The sequence below is a fragment of the Heliangelus exortis genome, chromosome Z (assembly GCF_036169615.1).
Source record: "Heliangelus exortis chromosome Z, bHelExo1.hap1, whole genome shotgun sequence".
In the NCBI taxonomy this organism is placed as follows: domain Eukaryota; kingdom Metazoa; phylum Chordata; class Aves; order Apodiformes; family Trochilidae; genus Heliangelus; species Heliangelus exortis.
This window is the reverse complement of record NC_092454.1, coordinates 50408817-50427619: the sequence shown is the minus strand read 5'-3', so window position 1 is coordinate 50427619 and position 18803 is coordinate 50408817. Positions and strand designations below refer to the sequence as shown.

General features: G+C 37.0%; 1 protein-coding gene across 4 annotated transcripts in view; it reads left to right on the top strand.

Annotated features, from left to right (window-relative positions):
• Positions 1-18803, top strand: part of AP3B1 (adaptor related protein complex 3 subunit beta 1) — a 156648-nt gene that overhangs the window by 61699 nt on the left and 76146 nt on the right. For all 4 annotated transcript variants that reach the window (XR_011723146.1, XM_071729834.1, XM_071729836.1 and 1 more), the window contains 6 exons: positions 5685-5846; positions 7842-7939; positions 10039-10093; positions 10173-10244; positions 15525-15587; positions 16499-16631. Coding sequence is in view for 3 of the 4 variants with exons in the window: in XM_071729834.1 (XP_071585935.1) it covers positions 5685-5846; positions 7842-7939; positions 10039-10093; positions 10173-10244; positions 15525-15587; positions 16499-16631 (583 nt within the window). In the remaining variant the exon portion in view is untranslated. The remainder of the gene's footprint in view (positions 1-5684; positions 5847-7841; positions 7940-10038; positions 10094-10172; positions 10245-15524; positions 15588-16498; positions 16632-18803) is intronic.

Below are 18803 nucleotides of genomic sequence, written 5' to 3'. Positions count from 1 at the left end.
GTTATTGTCCTCTCTCTGTCCAGTTGTGAGGATCGATGAGGGTATAAACAGGAAGAGCCAAGAGATCAATACCTGGCTCCAGGACTGGTGTCACTAGCAGGATTTAGGTTGACTTACATGACACCAAGCCTGCTGGCAGCATGCAGGGTACACCTGTCTCAAAGTGAGGAAAGGATTCTGACACAAGAACTGCTAACAGCTTATTGAGAGAACTTGAAACTAGATTTGAAGGGGCAAGAACACAAAACTGGGCTTGGTAGAAACAAGCCTGAGGCCAGCACACAAATATTTGAGGATTGGTGTGCTAGCAAGGTCCTACAGTCTGCTAGTTCAGTGGAGGGAGGGGATGGAGATTCATGTGGCAACAAAGATCCAAGTGTTAATGGTTGGTTAGATGCCATGGAAGTGCCTGATAACAGCCAGCTAGTATTTAAGACTTCTCAACACACAGGTGACAGGACCATCAGCCCAACTGAAGTGCACGTACATGAATGTATGCAGCATGGGCAGTAAACAAATGGAGCTGGAAGTTGTTGTGTAGCAGGAAACTGCATCAGTGCCATCACAGAAATATGTTATGACTCACGACTGAAGTGCTGCAGTCAATGGCTACGAGCTCTTCAGAAGGGATAGGCAAAGAAGGAGAGGTGTTGGAGTGGACCTGCATACTAGGGAGTGCCTAGAACTTAATGTTAGTGACAATAGGTTTGACTGTTCACAAACTAGTGAATAGTCACAAGCCATTTCTAACCTTCAAAACTTAGCTTATCCAAAGCTCTTTTGAGAGCAATTCTTAGAAATACCAGAAAGAACTCTAGATGACAGCTAAAATCATATCTACCAGATTCTGGTGCAGGAATCAAGACAGCTGCTGCAAGTGTATGTTCTTAAAAATCTAAGGAGAGGAAGTGATACCTACAGCTTAGAAATCAGTTGTATCTAACCTAGGAATATAAATAATTTAGTTACTTGAATAGAAGATAGAGTCAAGGCTGGTAAAGCAGACACACAGTATTTGTTCCTGCTTTGGATTTCAATTAAGTTTTTACTTTAACTCTGAGCTTGTGAATATGTGAAGCTCTGTTTGGATGTAATTGTAGCTTTCAAATAATGTGCTTTATCCTAAATGGAAGACACATTCTCAACTTTAATACCATAGTAAATGTAATTTCAAGCAAGATTTCAGTTAAATGTTAGCTCATTTACTTAGTGACTTTAAAAACAGGCTAATGCAATTTGTTATCTGGCAGTTTCTTCATTTAAGCTGCTAATAGTTTATGAAGATGTCGCTAAACTCTATGTCTGGAATAACATAAAGAAGAATTACACATCTTCTTTCACATGAAAATACTCACTTCTCTACTCTGGTTTGAATAAATGGCAGAGGATGAGGAATGCTCAGAGTACAATTGTGGTTCCTAGCCTGGAATGCTAGTGGTCTTTCAGTTTTTAATCACTTAATTTTCCCAGGGTTCTGAACTTTTTACTGATTTCACAATTTAGAAAAGCTATTAACTGCACAATTAAATCATGTGCTGCTACAAACTGTTAAGTGTACTTCATGCAGTTTAACTAAAGCCTGTCACTGAAAGCAAATGCTTCTTTTCTGTCCTTCTTCCTTTATCATCTGCTGCTTTTGAAAATTCAGCAGTTCTAGTGATCCTGTGACCACAAAGTGAGCCAGGTTATTTTACTGGTCCTGGTAAAAATAAAACATTGTTATTAAAAAAACATGAAATAAATTAATAACAAAATTTTAATGGCATGGTTAGTCTTAAATCAACTGTGAAACCACATCTAAAGTGATTGAAAGGACAAGAGGAAGCATGGGAACTCTCCCTGAACTCTTGTGCTATCTCTTCTTTGTCAAAAAGGATCAGAGTATTGTATTTGTTTCTGAACAAATATGTACTATTTGTACAACGGCCAATATGTACTAATTATCAGTTTGATCTTTGATTATAAATCTAGGAAGTAAAATTTGAGTGCTGTCAGTGTCTAGCATTTCTTCACATAAGGATATGTGAGGAAGCATCATCAGTGTAGGTGCTATATAAATGCCAAAGACCTAGAGACTTCATTGTGCAGGAAAATTATCTGTGGCAGCTGGAATTTGTTGATTCAGCATAAATAGATCAGGAAAATGTTCATTTCCCAAAGGCTTACTTTCAGTCCTGTGCTGGCAGTAAATATATTGTTACCAGTGCTGCTTTCTTCATTTTACCTCATTTGTTCAACCCTCATTACCTGGACTTTTGTAAAGCCTTTGACACTGTTTCCCACAGCATTCTCCTGGAAAAACTGGCTGCTCCTGGCTTAGACATGCTCGCTTTTTCTTGGGTGAAAAGCTGTCTGGATGGCTAGGCCAAAAGAGTTGTGGTGAATGGAGTTAAATCCAGATGGTGCCACAGCTAGTGTTCCCCAGTGTTCAGTGTTGGAGCCAGTTCTGTTAAATATCAATTACTTGGATCAATTATCTGAGGAGATTGAGTGTAGTAGGTTTGTAGATGACACCAGGTTGGGTGGCAATGTTGATCTGCTTGGTATTATAAAGTCTCCACAAAGGGATCTGGATAGGCTGGATCAATGGGACAAAGTCAGTTGGATGAGGTACAGCAAGGCCAAGTTCTGGCTCCTGGACTTGGGTCACAGCAACCCCATGCAATACTTCGGAATCCCATACAGACTTGGAAAGAGTGGCTGGAAAGGTGCCCCAAGGTAAAGGACTTGGGTGTGTTCATTGGTGGCTGGCTGAGTATGGTCCAGCAGTTTGTGGTGGCCAGGGAGTCCAACAGCATCCTGACTTGTATCAGGAACAGTGTCACCAGCAAGACGAGGGAAGTGACTGGCGCCCCATACCAGGCACTCATGAGGCCACACCTTGAACACTGTGTTGAGTTTTGGGTCCCTCAATATAAGAAGGACATTGCCGTGCTGGAGCTTTCCCAGAGAAAGGTGGTGAAGCTGGTGAAGGGTCTAGAAACACAGGTCTTATAAGCAGAGGCTGAAGGAACTGGAGTTGTTTAGTCTGGAGAAAAAGGAAGATCATTGACACCTTATCACTTTATACAGCTACCTGAAATAAGGTTATAAGATGGGAAGCATCACTTGATAGCATGGTAGAAAACAGCCTCAAGTTGCACCAGAGGTAGTTTGGATGATAGGAAATATTTCTTTACTAAAAGGTTGTCAAGCATTGGAACAGGCTGCCCCTGGAAGAGGTTGTGTTGCCATCCCTGGAGGTATTTAAGAGATGTATAGATGTGGCTCGTAGGGACATGGTTTAGTGGTGGTCTTGGCAGTGATAGATAAAGGGTTGGACACTATGATCTTAAGGATCTTTTCCAACATGAATGATCCTGTGATTCTAATTGTCTCTTTTCGGCAGTGTGTATAGTCAGCAGTTCAGGTTGAAACTTAAGGTTTTGCAAGTAATTGAATGTTTTCTCATTTCCTGATAACTGTTGTCCATGTCTGGGATGGTTAATAGAATTTCAAACAACAATTCTTGCATATGAAGAAGCCTGCAGGTTTTTATCTTTCGGTCTTCTAGCTCATTTACTTAATAATTTCCTTTCTACAGTAATGTGCAAATCTTGTAGTTTTACATCATTCTCCATGTTTTAATAAGGTGCTTGTGACTGTATTCTGACAAGTTTGGACTTCATCAACTTGATTTTAATGAATTTCAGTTCATTAAACTTACTTCATTTTGTGTCATCATTATCCTTTTTCTGCCACATAATTATTTCTTACCAGATCTCGACAGATTTTAGAAACAAGGAATATTCTAAGATAGCAATAAAATACAGGACTATGAGAAAAGACCATATTAATACTTCTGCTGTAAGGGTATGAAGAAAGTGATTCCATATAAAGACTCTAATGAGATTTAAATGTAAAATGTTTTCATGAGAGGCTTTATAATGATTTGGAACTCCAGATTTATTTCTAATAAACAATTCTTTGAAAAAGAAATGGGGAAATGTCAGAGTTCAAGCTGTTTCTTCATAAAAGTGATTAATGTGTTAAATGCAATTTCTTACTCAATTCCTGATAGGTTCAATAGTACTGATACGTGTGCCTGTTAGGATTCAAGGCAGGGATACTGAAGACTGAATCAACAAAGACTGAATTGTCCTCCTTCTGTTAGAGGAAGCTTCTTCAGTGCAGGGTTGAGATGCACTGTGATCAGGAATTTTGCTTTCAAATTGTTTGTCTTGTATACCCGGGGAGGAGTTGAGTGACCAGTAGTCTTGATTTAGCATAATGAGATTTTATTTTAGAAGGGAGACTGCCACAAAGATGTAGTGAAAAAACTAATTCACTTTGGTTGCTGTTGCATAAGAAATATGAGATTGCCTAGGATTCTGTAAAACACAGCACTGCTGGCATCAAGAAATAAAAATCAGTAGAAATTATAAGGGAAGTTTTGTTTTCAGTGTCCTTTGAGAATGTAATAAAAACCAGAATAAAATGACAACATCAATTTTATTTTCTGTTCTTCCCTCCTCCCAGCCTCCAGTCAAGGGGCTCTTTGACCAGGGCATGCAACGAAGGTTTGAGGTTACTCTTACCTCAATTTGATGATGTGTTAAATAAGTCTTTATTTTCATTTCTATTTATTGTTCTGTTTATTTTTTATTGCTTTGCTACTGCCAGCTAGAATTAAAAGATATATAATATTTTTTTTTTTAATTGGCAACTGGTTATATGACTTAAGTAATCCTTTAAAAACTATTGTGTTAAGTTGTATATTCTTTAAAATACTTGGACAGAGACTTGTGAGAAACACCAGCATAGCTATTATTGGTATGATTGGTGTTTGGTATTATCTAGTAATATTCCATTGTAATATGAATAGGTCTGGCTAGCCAGAGCTTGGTGTTCTGGTGACAAAGTCTTTCGTCTAAGTTTGCAGACTTTTTAATGCTGGATAAATACAATCATAATGAAACACTTAGAATTCTATTCTTGATTGGTTTTCTTGATCCACCCGGAATTGTAAGATTTAATTTACCATTTTTACATAATCATATATATTCCTTTATATTTTATTTAGCCTTCTGGAGTAAAAACAAGACCTTATTTACTAATATCTCAAACTTTAATATTTTCAGTACGTTGCATTGATTATTTTGGACTCATATTAGGCTTTTAATTTTTATTTAAGCAGCTCAAGGCTTTTGTAATTCATTAGAGAAGGCAAGACTCAGGATACATAACCTTTTCCCCATCTAATTTCTTAAAAAAACCCCACCTCTCTCTTCTTTTGAGATTTGCTGTTTTCACAGTTAATTTAAATACTTCTGGAGAGAGAAGAATGCACATTAAATTTGTAAGATTGGCATTAAATAAAAAAAAAAAAATTTCAAGCAATGTCAGTTTTGGATCCTAGACTTTTAAGCTGACAAAAGAGCAATATTCATACCTAATCTTATGTATAGAATACCAAGGAAGGTATGTAATTTAGTAGTTATTATTTATAGGGCAACTTTGCATGTATTTTAAAGCCACTTTTCATGTTGGTACATTTGCTGCTTTGGGTGGTAGAGTCAATAGATTTTTTTTTTTTAAGTTTATGTATCTTGCATGGAATTGTGGTGTTGTATGTTACTTCCTTAATGAAAAAAAATAATTGATTGAAATAGCCTATACATTTTTGACATTTTGTCTTTTGGTAGGATGATGAGGCGGTGCAAGACTACAGTGAAAATAACTTCTATGAATCTGATGAAGAACAGAAAGAGAAGGATCAGAAACTGAAGACCACCTACACTATGGACCCAGATCACAGGCTGCTGTTACGAAATACAAAGCCCTTGCTTCAAAGCCGAAATTCTGCTGTATGACAAATTCTTTTTTTATTAAAATCTTAAACTACTTAATATTTATACTTCTAGAAAATTTAAAAGCTTGAAAAGGAACATTTACACCTCTTAAAAAGTGGTGATATTACTCTCTAATTACCCTCACATTCTTTCAAGTATGGTGCTTCTTTCTTTTTTGAAGTTTACTTACCTTCTGAGCAAAAATAAGTGAGCAGAATGGGATATATTCTCCAAATACATCTAAAGGGCAAAAAAAATATTAGAGAAGGTACAAGAACATTTAAATCCAACTTCCATAGCATCTGATAGCTGTATCATAGCTATCTTTTGATGCTCAAGTACTCAGCAACTAGGGTGGTAAGATGGTACAAATTGTCAGTTTGGGTAGTACAGATTCACAAAGAGAATCATAGATGTTGTTGGTTCATTAGGTTGTGCTTTCCTTTGAGTTTCACATTTTAAAACTAGAAAATGATATGTCTAAATTCTTTGTCAGTCTAATCCAGATTCTTAGTGTTGGTCTGCTGGCAGAGTTCAGGTTTGATGCTACATCACAGTTTTAAGATGCAAATAAATTTTTAGAACTGGATAAAAGCCATGCTGATGGTGAATCATTGTGACATTACTCAGATCATGGAACTTTCTAGCTTCAGTTTGTCCTGTTCATCAAGACTGTATGTTTTGGGGGAAAGACTTCCAGTAGTCATGAATATTCATAACATTGCAAAAACAATTACTGCACTATGTTTCAGTCAACCTGTTCTTGATAAGCTAAGCAGATCAGGGGTTTTTTTGAGTTGAGTGCCTGCAGCATATCTCTAGACTCTAACCAATATCTAGCTCTTTTCAAAACCACTTAGAGTCTGTCAGCAGGATTTGGAAACAAATTGAATACAGTTTTACAATAATAATTCTGTCATAGCCCAGACTTTTGCTAGAATCACTTCAATTTCTATACAGTATTCCCTCATCTCACTCAAAGAACAAGGATGTTAGATGTTTGTGATGACACTGCACAGAGAACATTCAGAAATGAACAGGTTCATTTGCAAATCTCCCAAACTTCATAAATTATTTTGTTTGTATATGTTAATTGCAGTAATGATTCTGATGTTTATGATCTTTAATTTTCTTGTATTACAGCTAACTGAGATGCTTAGGTGCAGTTTGTCAAGTGAAATCATGCTTCTTTGAATTGCTATTACACCAATTTTTTGTGCCATTCACATTTTGCCAGGCCAGCAATTAAATGAATTGCTTTCTCTTTGACCTTATATTTTTGTCAGTTATAAAAGATCCCTGTAGGATATTGCTAAAAATCTTGAGTTTTTTCCTCTTTTCAGATGCTTTAAATCAATTATTGTTTGATAATAATTTTTTTTTCATTCTTACTAAGATTTAAGATACCAGATCAAGTGACGGAGCAATGGCTTTACTTGGAGTGTCCTTTCTATTTGTTTAGTTGTTGATATAAAGTTGATTCTATTGCAGGGTAGTGTCTGACATGGCTTATTCATTAGCATAGATTTCATCATCTGTTTTAAGAGAAAACTTTAGAACAAGGCAGTATTATTTTCAGGTTGCTTATATCTCAGTCTTCTGCTTTTTGCTAGCAAGGGTGTTGGTATACAGCCCTGTAGCAGTAAAGTCTGTTGTGTTTGAGACTTAAGAAGTTGCCAGTAAAGGCAGCTGTCATTTTGTAAATTGCATAATAGAATAATGGAATGGAAGATTTTAAGTGAAAACTAAATAATATGTAATACTTAATCTATGTTTAATGAAAATAGAAGTACAAAAGGTACTTCATAGGTACTTCATTATCTTTGAATTTCACAATAAAAATCTCTTTTTTCTGGTGTTTTTCACCCAATCTGCTTTGTTGATTTCAAACAACATGAGTATTTACTTTCCTTTCTGAAAAGGAGTGAGTTGGTAGTTTTGCATACATGAAGCAAATGTGACAGGTATGAGAATTTGAAATTAACATAGTTTTGAATGTTCTTGTTTCAGGTGGTAATGGCAGTTGCACAGCTTTACTGGCATTTGGCACCAAAATCCGAAGCTGGTATTGTTTCTAAGTCTTTGGTCCGTTTACTACATAGTAATAGGTGGGTCAAGTCATGACATTACATTGCAATGTCTACTTTTTTTGTGATAGCTTTTCCTACATACTTTTTTGTCTGATGCTATTAGAGTATCACTATTGTACTATTAGAATTTCATTTTTAAATTGTTCTGTAATATTAATTTTGACTCAACAAATGAGGATCATTAAAAGTAATTCTGTCATTTTCAGTATCACACCCACTATTAGAAGTGATTCATCTTTAATTATGACTTCACTCTGAAAAGTATCATGGCTGTCTCGTTAGCATACAAATAGAGGCAATATTAATGAGTTTGCTTGGTTTCTTTTTTTTTTTTTTTTTTATTAGTTAATGGAAGTCATTGGAAATTTAATTATATTGGAGTTCCTTAGTGTCTTTCTAGGCACTAAAGAAGTTTTCAAATGTGTTTTCCTGCATTTTATATTGATGACTTGTTGACATAGAAGCTAAGGAACATTTTTGTTAAAATACCACTTGATGCTGATGAATCCCCCGTGTTTCCTTAATCCTTGAACTGCTTTTCAAGGACAAGTTTATATTTTTTATTTTGACTTTGTCATCTTCCATGTGACCATGGACTTCAAGTTTCTTAAGCTCTCTTACCATGGACCTCTTTCTGTGTCAATTTCTGCAGCTTACCTATAACTGATCATAGAACCATAGAATGGTTTGGGCTGGAAGAGACCTAAGGATCATCTAGTTAGAACCCCCCTGCCTAGTTAACGTGCAGAACTAAACTCATATTGACAAGCTGAAAAGTTTATTTTTGCATGTTGTTTATTGCTCATTTGTAATCAAATTTAATCAAAAAAGAAGTCATGTATTTACCCCAATTAGTGCCTAAGGCACCACCTAAAGTGGTGCTAGTTAATTTTCCTTTGTTAAATGGCTTGTCTGTTCTTTGTTACCAGTCTGTGTGAAACACTTTGGCTATTAGAACCTCTTTGAAATAAGCTTTTGCTGTTTGCCCTTGAAGTTATGTGCCTATGGCCTTTAAATTAGTGTCAAATATTAGGATGAGAGTGCCTGAAAGTGCATTTCATAGCAGTTTCCAGTCTAGGTTCATCATGTGCAGCTGCTTATTTCCATGTACCCATATAAGAATTACATAAAAATAGGTTTAAAAGATATTAAGTACTTCTATGTTATTACTTTTCTTTGTAAGCAACAGCTGTAATTACTACAGGGCTATTAGACAGTTTTGAATAAGAGGAGATAATGGATGTGATGATTTCTCTATGAGGCTGTGTTTTGCATCATGAAAGAATTCGAGCACTACTGCTTCAGAAAAATTGCATATAAATTATTACTTAGTTTTTAGTCAATTGGTGGCAGAAAGTCTGTTGTTTAAAAGCTTTAGACCAGTACGCAGATTTCTTTCTGCTCACTCGTGCTGAGGCTTTTAGACTAATATGATAATGATGAGAATATCCTCCAGACATGTTAAATGTTTTTATGTTTAGAATATTACATAATTCTGTTGTATGTCTCTCAGTAAATTATATTAACTTAAACTGATGCTTTTTGATAGATTCATATACCTGCCAGCATAGACTCGTAAGTCACAGGAGACCCTGGCTCTTTTTGACAAGTATTAGGTAATTTTTTTAAGATCAAAGAAGTCATAGCAGTTCTTTGTACTTGTGCGGGCTTTAGGTGTTCTTGTAACTGATGAATTCATTTCCACACTAAATATGGCTTTAATCTCAGCTGTATCATACTGAAATATTTAAGTTTCAAGATGGTGCAAAGAATGTAAGGTTTTTGTGAGCTGTCTCTGGGTATACTGGATTGGCAGTGTTATAAGCTATTTCTTTCCCTAAACAAACCCAAGGCCTACGTGAAACATTCCAACATTTCACTGGTGATTATTTTTGCATATGAAGTTTTTACAAATGAGAGCCTGGTTTCATTTCTGTGAAGCAGGTTATGAAATTGTAGCAGTTGGCTGTAAACTTTTTCCTCCTATATTTTTAGCAAATCAAATGTATACCTGACTTTGGATTCAAGTAGAACTGGACTTACTTTCTCATATTGCATCATTATATGTACCTGTAATTTTTCATAATAACAGTTATTTTTTTCTTTTCCAATTCTAGGGAAGTGCAGTATATTGTCCTGCAAAATATTGCCACTATGTCAATTCAGAGAAAGGTATACCCAGCTTAAAATTTTCTAAATCATACTCTGTATGAAACACAGGCAAGTTACTTAAATGTGTTTTACTTTTCAGGGCATGTTTGAACCTTATTTGAAGAGTTTCTATGTTAGATCAACTGATCCAACTATGATCAAAACACTGAAGGTGAGTTTAAAGGCAAATTGTCTACATACTGCTGGACAAACGCGTTTGCAACAGGAAAGTAACATTTTCCTGCATTGATAGAACACACATCGTTCTGTGCTATTCCTTTCTTTCTCTAAGAAGTTTAGAGTCTTGGCTTTTATTTAAGTTCTTCAAGCTTGTCAGACTCTCTGATAGTTCTCCTGTCACCATTTCAGGTGGGCTGTTTTCCTCTTGTCCTGGTCTGAGGTCTGGATAGAGCCAGCTTTCTTTCTAGTAATATTATTTTTCTTTTAAGTTTCTGCACTTGCTGAAATTAAGAGCATTGTCTGCTTCTAGAACTGGTAACACTCAATGTTTATAATCACTGCTAGAGAATGGCATGTAGAACTAAGGCCACTGTTTGGTTCTGAAAAACATCTTACGATCTGGAAACAAAAGGGAGTAAAAGGGTTGCACCTGTGACCCTCCTTTAGGGAGGAGCAGACCAGACAGGTGACCAAAATTCACCGAAGTATTCCATCCCATAAGTGTAATACCTCAGTATAAATTTGAGGGGTCTCGAGGGTCAAGCCTCTCTTCACCCATGGCTGGCATCCGGGGAGGACTCCCATCTGTTTGTCTGCCTTCAATCCTGATCTGTGCACCACTGAGTCCAGTTCCCGTCTGCTGCAGCTTTTTATATATGTGTACATATTTCATTATTTTCATTTTCGTCACTACTAAAGCTGTGTAGTTTAGTTTCCAACTGAAAAGTCTCTCTTCCTTATTATTCCTTTGTTTCTTATAAGGGAGAGGGAGAGGAGCTAGTAGAGAGCATCTGTCTACTGTCTACTAGTAGAGCGCTACTAGAAAGCATCTGTCTACTCTGTCTAAATTCTTTTTATTGCTGGCCCAGTGTAAAACCATGACATCACTACAGCTTTTGATACTTTCAAGTGATACAGAGCGTTACTATTTTATAAAACCAGCCATTCAAACATTTAGAGCTTGGGATGAAGAATCTTCTGAAATGAACAGAAATTAAATCACAGTCCTTGATACTTTTAGCATAAAAGGAATTTAAATCCATTTCACTAAACAAAATAAGACAGTGTTAGGGTCCCATATTCCCTTTGAAATCATCATTCAACATGAGAAGTACTTAAAGCTTTTCTCAAGGCCAAATCTCAATGCATGTTTTAGGCTGTCATCTTGTTTACTCTGTTCTTAGTCTTCAACAGACATGAAATCCTTGACAAAACAAAGCTACAAATTGTCTACTATTATGTGCCTTTTCTTTTGCTTTAGATTGTCAGAGGCGCTCGTGTTTAGGGATTGGAAGGTACAGGTTTCTTAATGAATTTTTTTTTTCTTATTTTTATTTTACATCCATGTTGCAAACTCATTACATGTGCAGAGTGCTACATTCCAATATGGCTATGCCCAATCCATTGTATTCGTCTTAGTCCAACTTCAAATCTAAGTAAATTTGAGGCAGCTGAACACTAAAAGTTTTTCCTCATATTTAGTGATTATGAAAACTTAGTAAGACTCTGGTGTTATCCAGGAGAAGTCACTCATATAATTATTGAAAATTGATATGTTTAAATTTCCATTATAATTGATAACACAATGGGTAAGAGATGGAGAAATAGAAATTGTCTTTTTTCCTTTCATTGTTTCAGTTCTTTTTTTGGTGGCTGAAAAATCTAGGACAACTTACACTGTTAAATATGTAAGAAAATGTAGTGCTTTGATCCAGTCCTTGCCTTCATAGTTCTGTCCTATCTGTTTTGACATAGGAGTACAAGACCTAGGAGTACAAGACCTGCAACACCCAGGAAATAATATTCAGCACTGTTCAGATTTCTGGTTTTTTCTTTTTTTCTTTTTTTTTTTCTTCACAACGTTGTTTGCTTTTTTGATCACTACTTAGCACTGAGCTACCATTTTCATGGAGTTATCTATTTTAACCTCAAATTCTAACCTATTAATAATAATCATGTATAATTAGTAATAATCAGCTCAGAGCCTATAATTTTCTGTAAAGTTTTTCCACAGTTCTAAATATTACATTACATTTATTGGTGTTGCATTTTGTTCCTATTTTTTCAACCGGTATCCTAATATTGTAATTTTTTATGCAGCTTTTCTTAACTAGCCGTTTTTTCTGTTTTTCTGAAAATTGTAGCATCAGTTGAAACTTTTATCACCTGTCTTCTCATGACTTTCATAGTTCATGCATGAACATATTAAAAAGCAAAAAATCAACAACGATATTTGTGGGGTGCCATTGATATCCTTCATGTACTATAAAACAGGCTCTTTTTTTCCCCTATCTCTTCCTCTCTTTCATTTATCTGGTTGCTTTGAGTGCTGTGCCAGATATATGTCCTTAAGAGCCTCTGGTAACAGGTCTTACCAATTTGCTTCTGACATACAGGTTTACTGTATCAAGTATCCTTGTCTATTCTGCATCCAACTCAAAAAGCCCAAAAGGTTTCTGAGGCATGATTTCCCTTTACAGAGGCAAAGTTGTCTTTTTCTTTAGTTTATTTCTTTCAGGTCAAATAGTCACGTATTAGAATTATTTCTTCTTTTAAGTAAAAACAACCTGGAGTCATAGCATAACAATATGTGCCATCCGTTGTATACCATCCTCTTGTTCACCATGAACAAAGAACAATACTTACGTTGTTGATGTTGGTTAAGATCTCAGGATTCTCTTGGATGCAACTGTTTCTTTCCTGAGTTTAAAGGTCTTCTCATGCAGTTCATCTGAATGAAATGGACACTTTATTTCTCCCAAGTTACAGTTGAGATTTCCATTATTTATTCTTACAGGATCATGTGGTTCCTGTACACTAAGACCTGTTGTATAACTTTGGAAACCATGATGCTAAAAGTATTTCTAGCCCATCTGATATGGAGTGCAGTATTAAAGCTATGGCTTGTACAAAATGTTCCACTGAACCCTACAGTTGTGGTTTGAAAACCTTGCATGTAATTGCCAGGAGAATATTCCTCTTGGATGCATGCTGCTACCAGTTTATACTGAAATTTTATGTACTTTATTGAATTGCTTACTGAGCACAAAATTATAGAATTTTCAAATCATGGTCAAGTAAGGAGGGGAGCCTGCAAAACCACTACCATGGAGTTCCAGAGGGCAGGCTTTGGCTAGTTCAGGACACTTGCTGGAGAGTGTCTCTTGAGAGACAGTCCCAAAGGACAGTCCCCAGGAAGGCTGGACATTGTTCAAGAAGGAAGTCATAAAGGTGCAGGAGCAGGCTGTCCTCATGTCACAAAACAAACCATCAAGGAAGACAGCCAGCCTGCCTGAACAGGAAGCTTTTGCTTCGACTAGGGGAAAGAACCCTACCACCTTTGGAGGAAGGGACATGCAACTCAAGAGGAGTACAGGGATCTTGTTACATCATGCAGAGAAAAAAAAATAGAAAAAATTATCCGACAACAAATAATATTTTACAAATTCATTAACAGCAGAGAACCAGGGAAATTCTCGATCCTTTATTGGATGTGGGGGGAGAACAATAACACCAAGGATGAGGAATAGTCTGAGATACTTAATGCCTTCTTAGCCTCAGTATTTAGCAGTTAGACCAGTTATCCTCAGAGTCTTCAGCCCCCTGAGCTACAAGACAGGGATGGACAGGATAACACCACCCCATAATCCAGAAGGAAGTCATTACTCACCTGCTATGGCACGTGAATCCTCACAAGTCTGTAAGGACCCACCTGAGAGAGTATTGAAGGATCTGGCAGAGGAGGTCACCAAGCCTCTCTCCATTGTTTATCAGTAGTCTGGCTGACAAGGGAGGTCCAGACAACAGGAGGCTTGCCAATCTACAAGTAGGGCTGGGAGGGGGATCCAGGGAACTACAGTCCTGTCAGCCTGACCTCTGTACCAGGGAAGATTATGGAGCAGTTCATCTTGAAGGTACACACACAACAGATGCAGGACAGCCAGGGAACCAGGTCCAGGCAACATGGGTTCAGGAAAGGCAGGTCCTGCTTGACAAAACTGATATTCTTCTATGACCAGGAGACCCACCCAGTGGATGAGAGAAAAGCTGTGAACGTTGTCTTCCTGGACTTTATTAAAGCCTTTGACAGTCTCCCGTGGCATTCTCAAAAAGCTGGTGGTTCATGGCAGAGACAGGTGTACTCCTCACTGTGTAAAAAATGGCTGGATGGCCAGGCCCAGAGTGTTGTGGTGAATGAGTTAGTGGCCAGTCACAAGTCATGTCCCCTAGGGCTCAGTTTTGGGACCACTCTGTTTAACATTGATAATTTGTATGAGGGGATTGAGTGTACCCTCAGTAAGTTTGCATATGATACTAAGTTGAGTGGGAGTGTTGATCTGCTCAAGAGTAGGAAATCTATACAGAGGGACCTGAACGGGCTGGATCAATTGGCCAATGACAATTTTAAGAGGTTTAACAAGGCCAAGTGTCAGGTCCTGCTCTTTGGTCACAACAACCACAGGCAACGATGCAGGCTTGGAGGAAGAGAGGCTGGAAACCTGCCTGGTAGAAAAGGATCTGCTGGTGCTGGTTGACAGTCAGCTGAATATGAGCCATCAGTGTGCCTAAGTGGCCAAGAAGGCCAACAGCATCCTGGCATACATCAGAAATAGTGTGGCCAACAGGAGAAGTGAAGTGATTGTTCTGCTGTATTCAGTACTGGTAAGGCCACACTTTGAATTCTGTGTTCAGTTCTGGGTCTCTCAATGGAAAAAGGAGATCGAGGTGCTGGTGAAGGGTCTGCAGCACAAGTCCTACACGGAACAGCTGAGGGAATTGTGATTGTTTAGTTTGGAGAAGAGGATACTTAGGGGAGACCTTACTGCTGTCTACAACTGGCTATGTAGTGAGGTGGGGGTTGGTCTCTTCTCCCACTTAGCCAGTGATAGAACAAGAGGAAATGGCCTCAAGTTGCAGCAGAGGAGGTTCAGATTGAACGTAAGGAAAGATTTCTTTACTGAAAGGGCAGTCAAGCATTGAAACAGGTTGCTCAAGGGAATGGTGGAGTCACTATCACTGGAGGCATTCGGAAAAGGTGTGGGTGTGGCACTTCAGGGGCATGGTTTAGTTAACATACTGGTGTTGGGTTGATGGTTGGACAGATGATGTGAGTTCTTTTCCAACCTTAATCATTCTATGATTCTATGAATTCTAGATGTTATTTGTAGTAGCATTGCCTTTTATGTATATACAATAAAAGTATAGTATTTATTTTGTATTCTATAATATTTTATTTTGGCTCTTGATAAAATAATTGCTTTTTTTCTTGTAGCTTGAAATCTTGACAAATTTGGCAAATGAAGCCAACATATCAACTCTGCTTCGAGAATTTCAGGTTTGTACAAAAGTGTATTCTTATTTTATGAAAGTCTTTCTATTGGCCAGTTTCCATTACTGGATGCTTCATCTAGGCTTTCAGTCTTAAATTTTTCATGTTAAAGTTTTCTCCAGGATAAAATGATCATGGTATGGAGATGAAACTGTCTCATATCATAATAGATAATAGAGCTTTTTATATGTGGAAAAGAGTTTCAGCATTTTGTTTCACACTGCCCTCTCTGCTAACAAAAAAAAAAGGGGGGGGTTGGATGAGGAAAACTAAATTATTCCTCAGTTACTCCATATTCTTTAAAAGAAATTCTAGCAGCTTGGCTGATACTGTAAGTCATGAGTTGATAGGGTCTGAATTTTAGCAGTATTTGGCCAGTAATTTTTATTGCCAGACCTCATTTTTGTAAGTCATTTGATGAAATAATCGTATGTCCAGTATCTGTATATGTATCAGCAAGATGTTCTGCCTGCATTGTGAATCAGTGTCTGTCCTTCTTTTTTTCCTCTTTGTTTATGACATCTATTTTCATTGCTTCAGTTCTGTGGCTGGATTTCTCTGAAAGGTACTGGTTCTCAGGCAGGTAGGTTATTCATAGTTTCACAGATGCTTCTGGTTAAATGAACTGAAAGTTCATCAAGTTCTCCAACCTTCATACAAACTAACTTCTAATTTTGGGTAATTCCCCAGTAGCCCCAAGCTTTCTTGAAATCAGGGGTTCCCATGACTGTGTGTGACCAAAGCTGGCAAGCAAAACATGTTCTAGACATGACAATAAGGTGAAAAAAGTATAATTTTGAATGTGCAGTGTAGCATGTTTAATTTTTTATATAATGTATCTGTTTTATGAATATAGTACGGTAAGTCTTTGCTTGACAAGACTTAGGTATTGACTAATGACAATCCTGTTTCCTTAGACTTACGTGAAAAGCCAAGACAAACAATTTGCTGCTGCTACAATTCAGGCTATAGGCAGATGCGCAACAAACATCACCGAAGTGACTGACACCTGCCTTAATGGCCTCGTATGTTTGCTGTCCAACAGGGATGGTAAGCTGAATGTTCTCTTTCTCTTCTGAGTAGCTGGTGACATCAAATCTTTTCTTAATGAGAACCATGCGGAGCAAATCACGCTACAAAGTACACAGGAATAGTATATGGGAAGAATTTAGCTGACATGACTGGATAAAATTGGTAATACTGGTGCTGCTTCTTGTTTGAAGCACTTCAAAAGGCTCTCATAATCATTGGGTAATTATTCTCTCATTTTTTAGTGAAACTAATTCCTTGTGACCTGTAATTACATCTTTATCTGTTTTGTCTAAAATTGCTGTAATTATTAAAGTGTGCTGTTTTACAGTATTGCTGTTGTATTTTTAGTTGTATCAAAACAGTTAGCCTGTAGAGGGTGCTGAAAGCTTGGAATTTTTTTTGGTTTTAGTACATCAATGCTTAACTGAAAAAAAACCCATACAAAATAGTTTTAGGATGCATGGCGCCAAATTTAGCTTGATTTTTGTAGTCAAGCCTTCTGTTATTTTTATACGGTGATACAAAATTGCAAGTCACTAAGGAATACAAAGAGCTGATGAAGTCAAATAGGATATAGCAGCACTGTAAATCAATACCTGATGATATTGTATATTCTTACCAGTTGCCCATGAGTATTGCACAGAAAAAGTCAGAGAATTGAAAGATTATTCTGTAATGTACAGCCTACACTTATATGACTAAATATTGGAACACAGATAGAAATCATAATGTCAGGAAGGAGGCAAAGCATAGTTTTGGGGTGGCCTGGAGTAATTAAAATTGTTCAGAAAACACAGGTAAGATCTACTCAGAGCTTTGAAAAGCAGCTTTATTCCTCTCAGTATCTTCTGAACATCTTTTTCATGATAATCTTAACAAGGTCATTATTAGGGACATGAGTTTGACATAGGGACATTAGGGACATGAGCACATATTTATCCCATGGTGTATTGATAGAACTTTCTCTTGGTGGTTTATGAACTACAAGTGCTCCTTCTCTCCTAGCTCACTTTGTATCAGAAATTCCTGAGAAGCCTCATTGTATAGCTTGGTAGATATGTAACTTTACATTTCCTAGTACTCCAGAGGTAATGTGTATAGCTTGGTAGTTTTAATATATAAATCTCTTTAAATTTCCTAGTCCTTCAAATGTGATATCTCTTAATCCTTTTCCGTTTATTGTCTGTGTTACAGGATCTTATCTGCACAATTTTATATTACATTCAGCAATGATCATATTAAAAACAGAGGCCTCGAAGCTTATTTTTAGCTCTGCTTAATTCTAGTACAATCTTCCTCTAAGTCAGCAGGCTTCTTTCAGCATCTACAAACCCCCATTTTTCCAAATTAAACAAAAAGATTAGTTTTCTTGACTGTAAGTAGTCTAGATGCATAAGTCTTTGTTAATGCAGCTTTCCTCCCAACTTTCAAACAAGTGTGCAGTGTTTGCCATTCTAGTTCTTCCCTGGTTTCAACACTTGGACAGTTGTACTGCCTTTGCATATAATGAAGGTAAATCCAGCATGTTCTAAACTCCCTAAAAACAGATTCAGCTCTGTTTTGCCTTCACTTTTTTCTTGTTATGGGGGTCTTCCACTCTCATTTGAGTGTGGAAGAGAGGTGACCAATCTAATTTTACCAAATCAAAACGAAGTACTGAAGAATGATTGTGTGGCAAAGCTGCCTTCTAGTTTTATGTGTTTGTTCCTGAAAGGACTTTACTGGAGATATAACGCAAAAGCCACAGTATCTTGGATGTATCTGGCACAGGAGCTGTGCCGTTAATAATTCTGGAACTTGTCTGCTTGCAGGGGGAGTGTCATTACACAAAACAGTTTCTTCAGGAGCCGGTCAGGTCCATCTGGAATGGCTCTTATAGAGCTCTTTGACTGTCTCATTGAACTTTCTGTATAAGCTTCTGTGATTAGAATGATAATTTTTTTTTTTTTTTACCGTAGTCCCCAGCTTCCCTGAGTAGGGGAAATTTCACTTTAAACAAAGCACTCATAAATATGCAAAGAAAATTTCAAGACCAGTTCTCAACTTCCTCAGAGTCTGGCTTCTGGAAGACATGCTGAGAGCTAAGAATAATTTTCCTTACTTTTATGAAGGAAGTTAAAAAATGAATTATTTTTGCTCGTTAGTATGACACTTGGTATTTGACTGATGCATCTTTTTTAAGCAATTGCC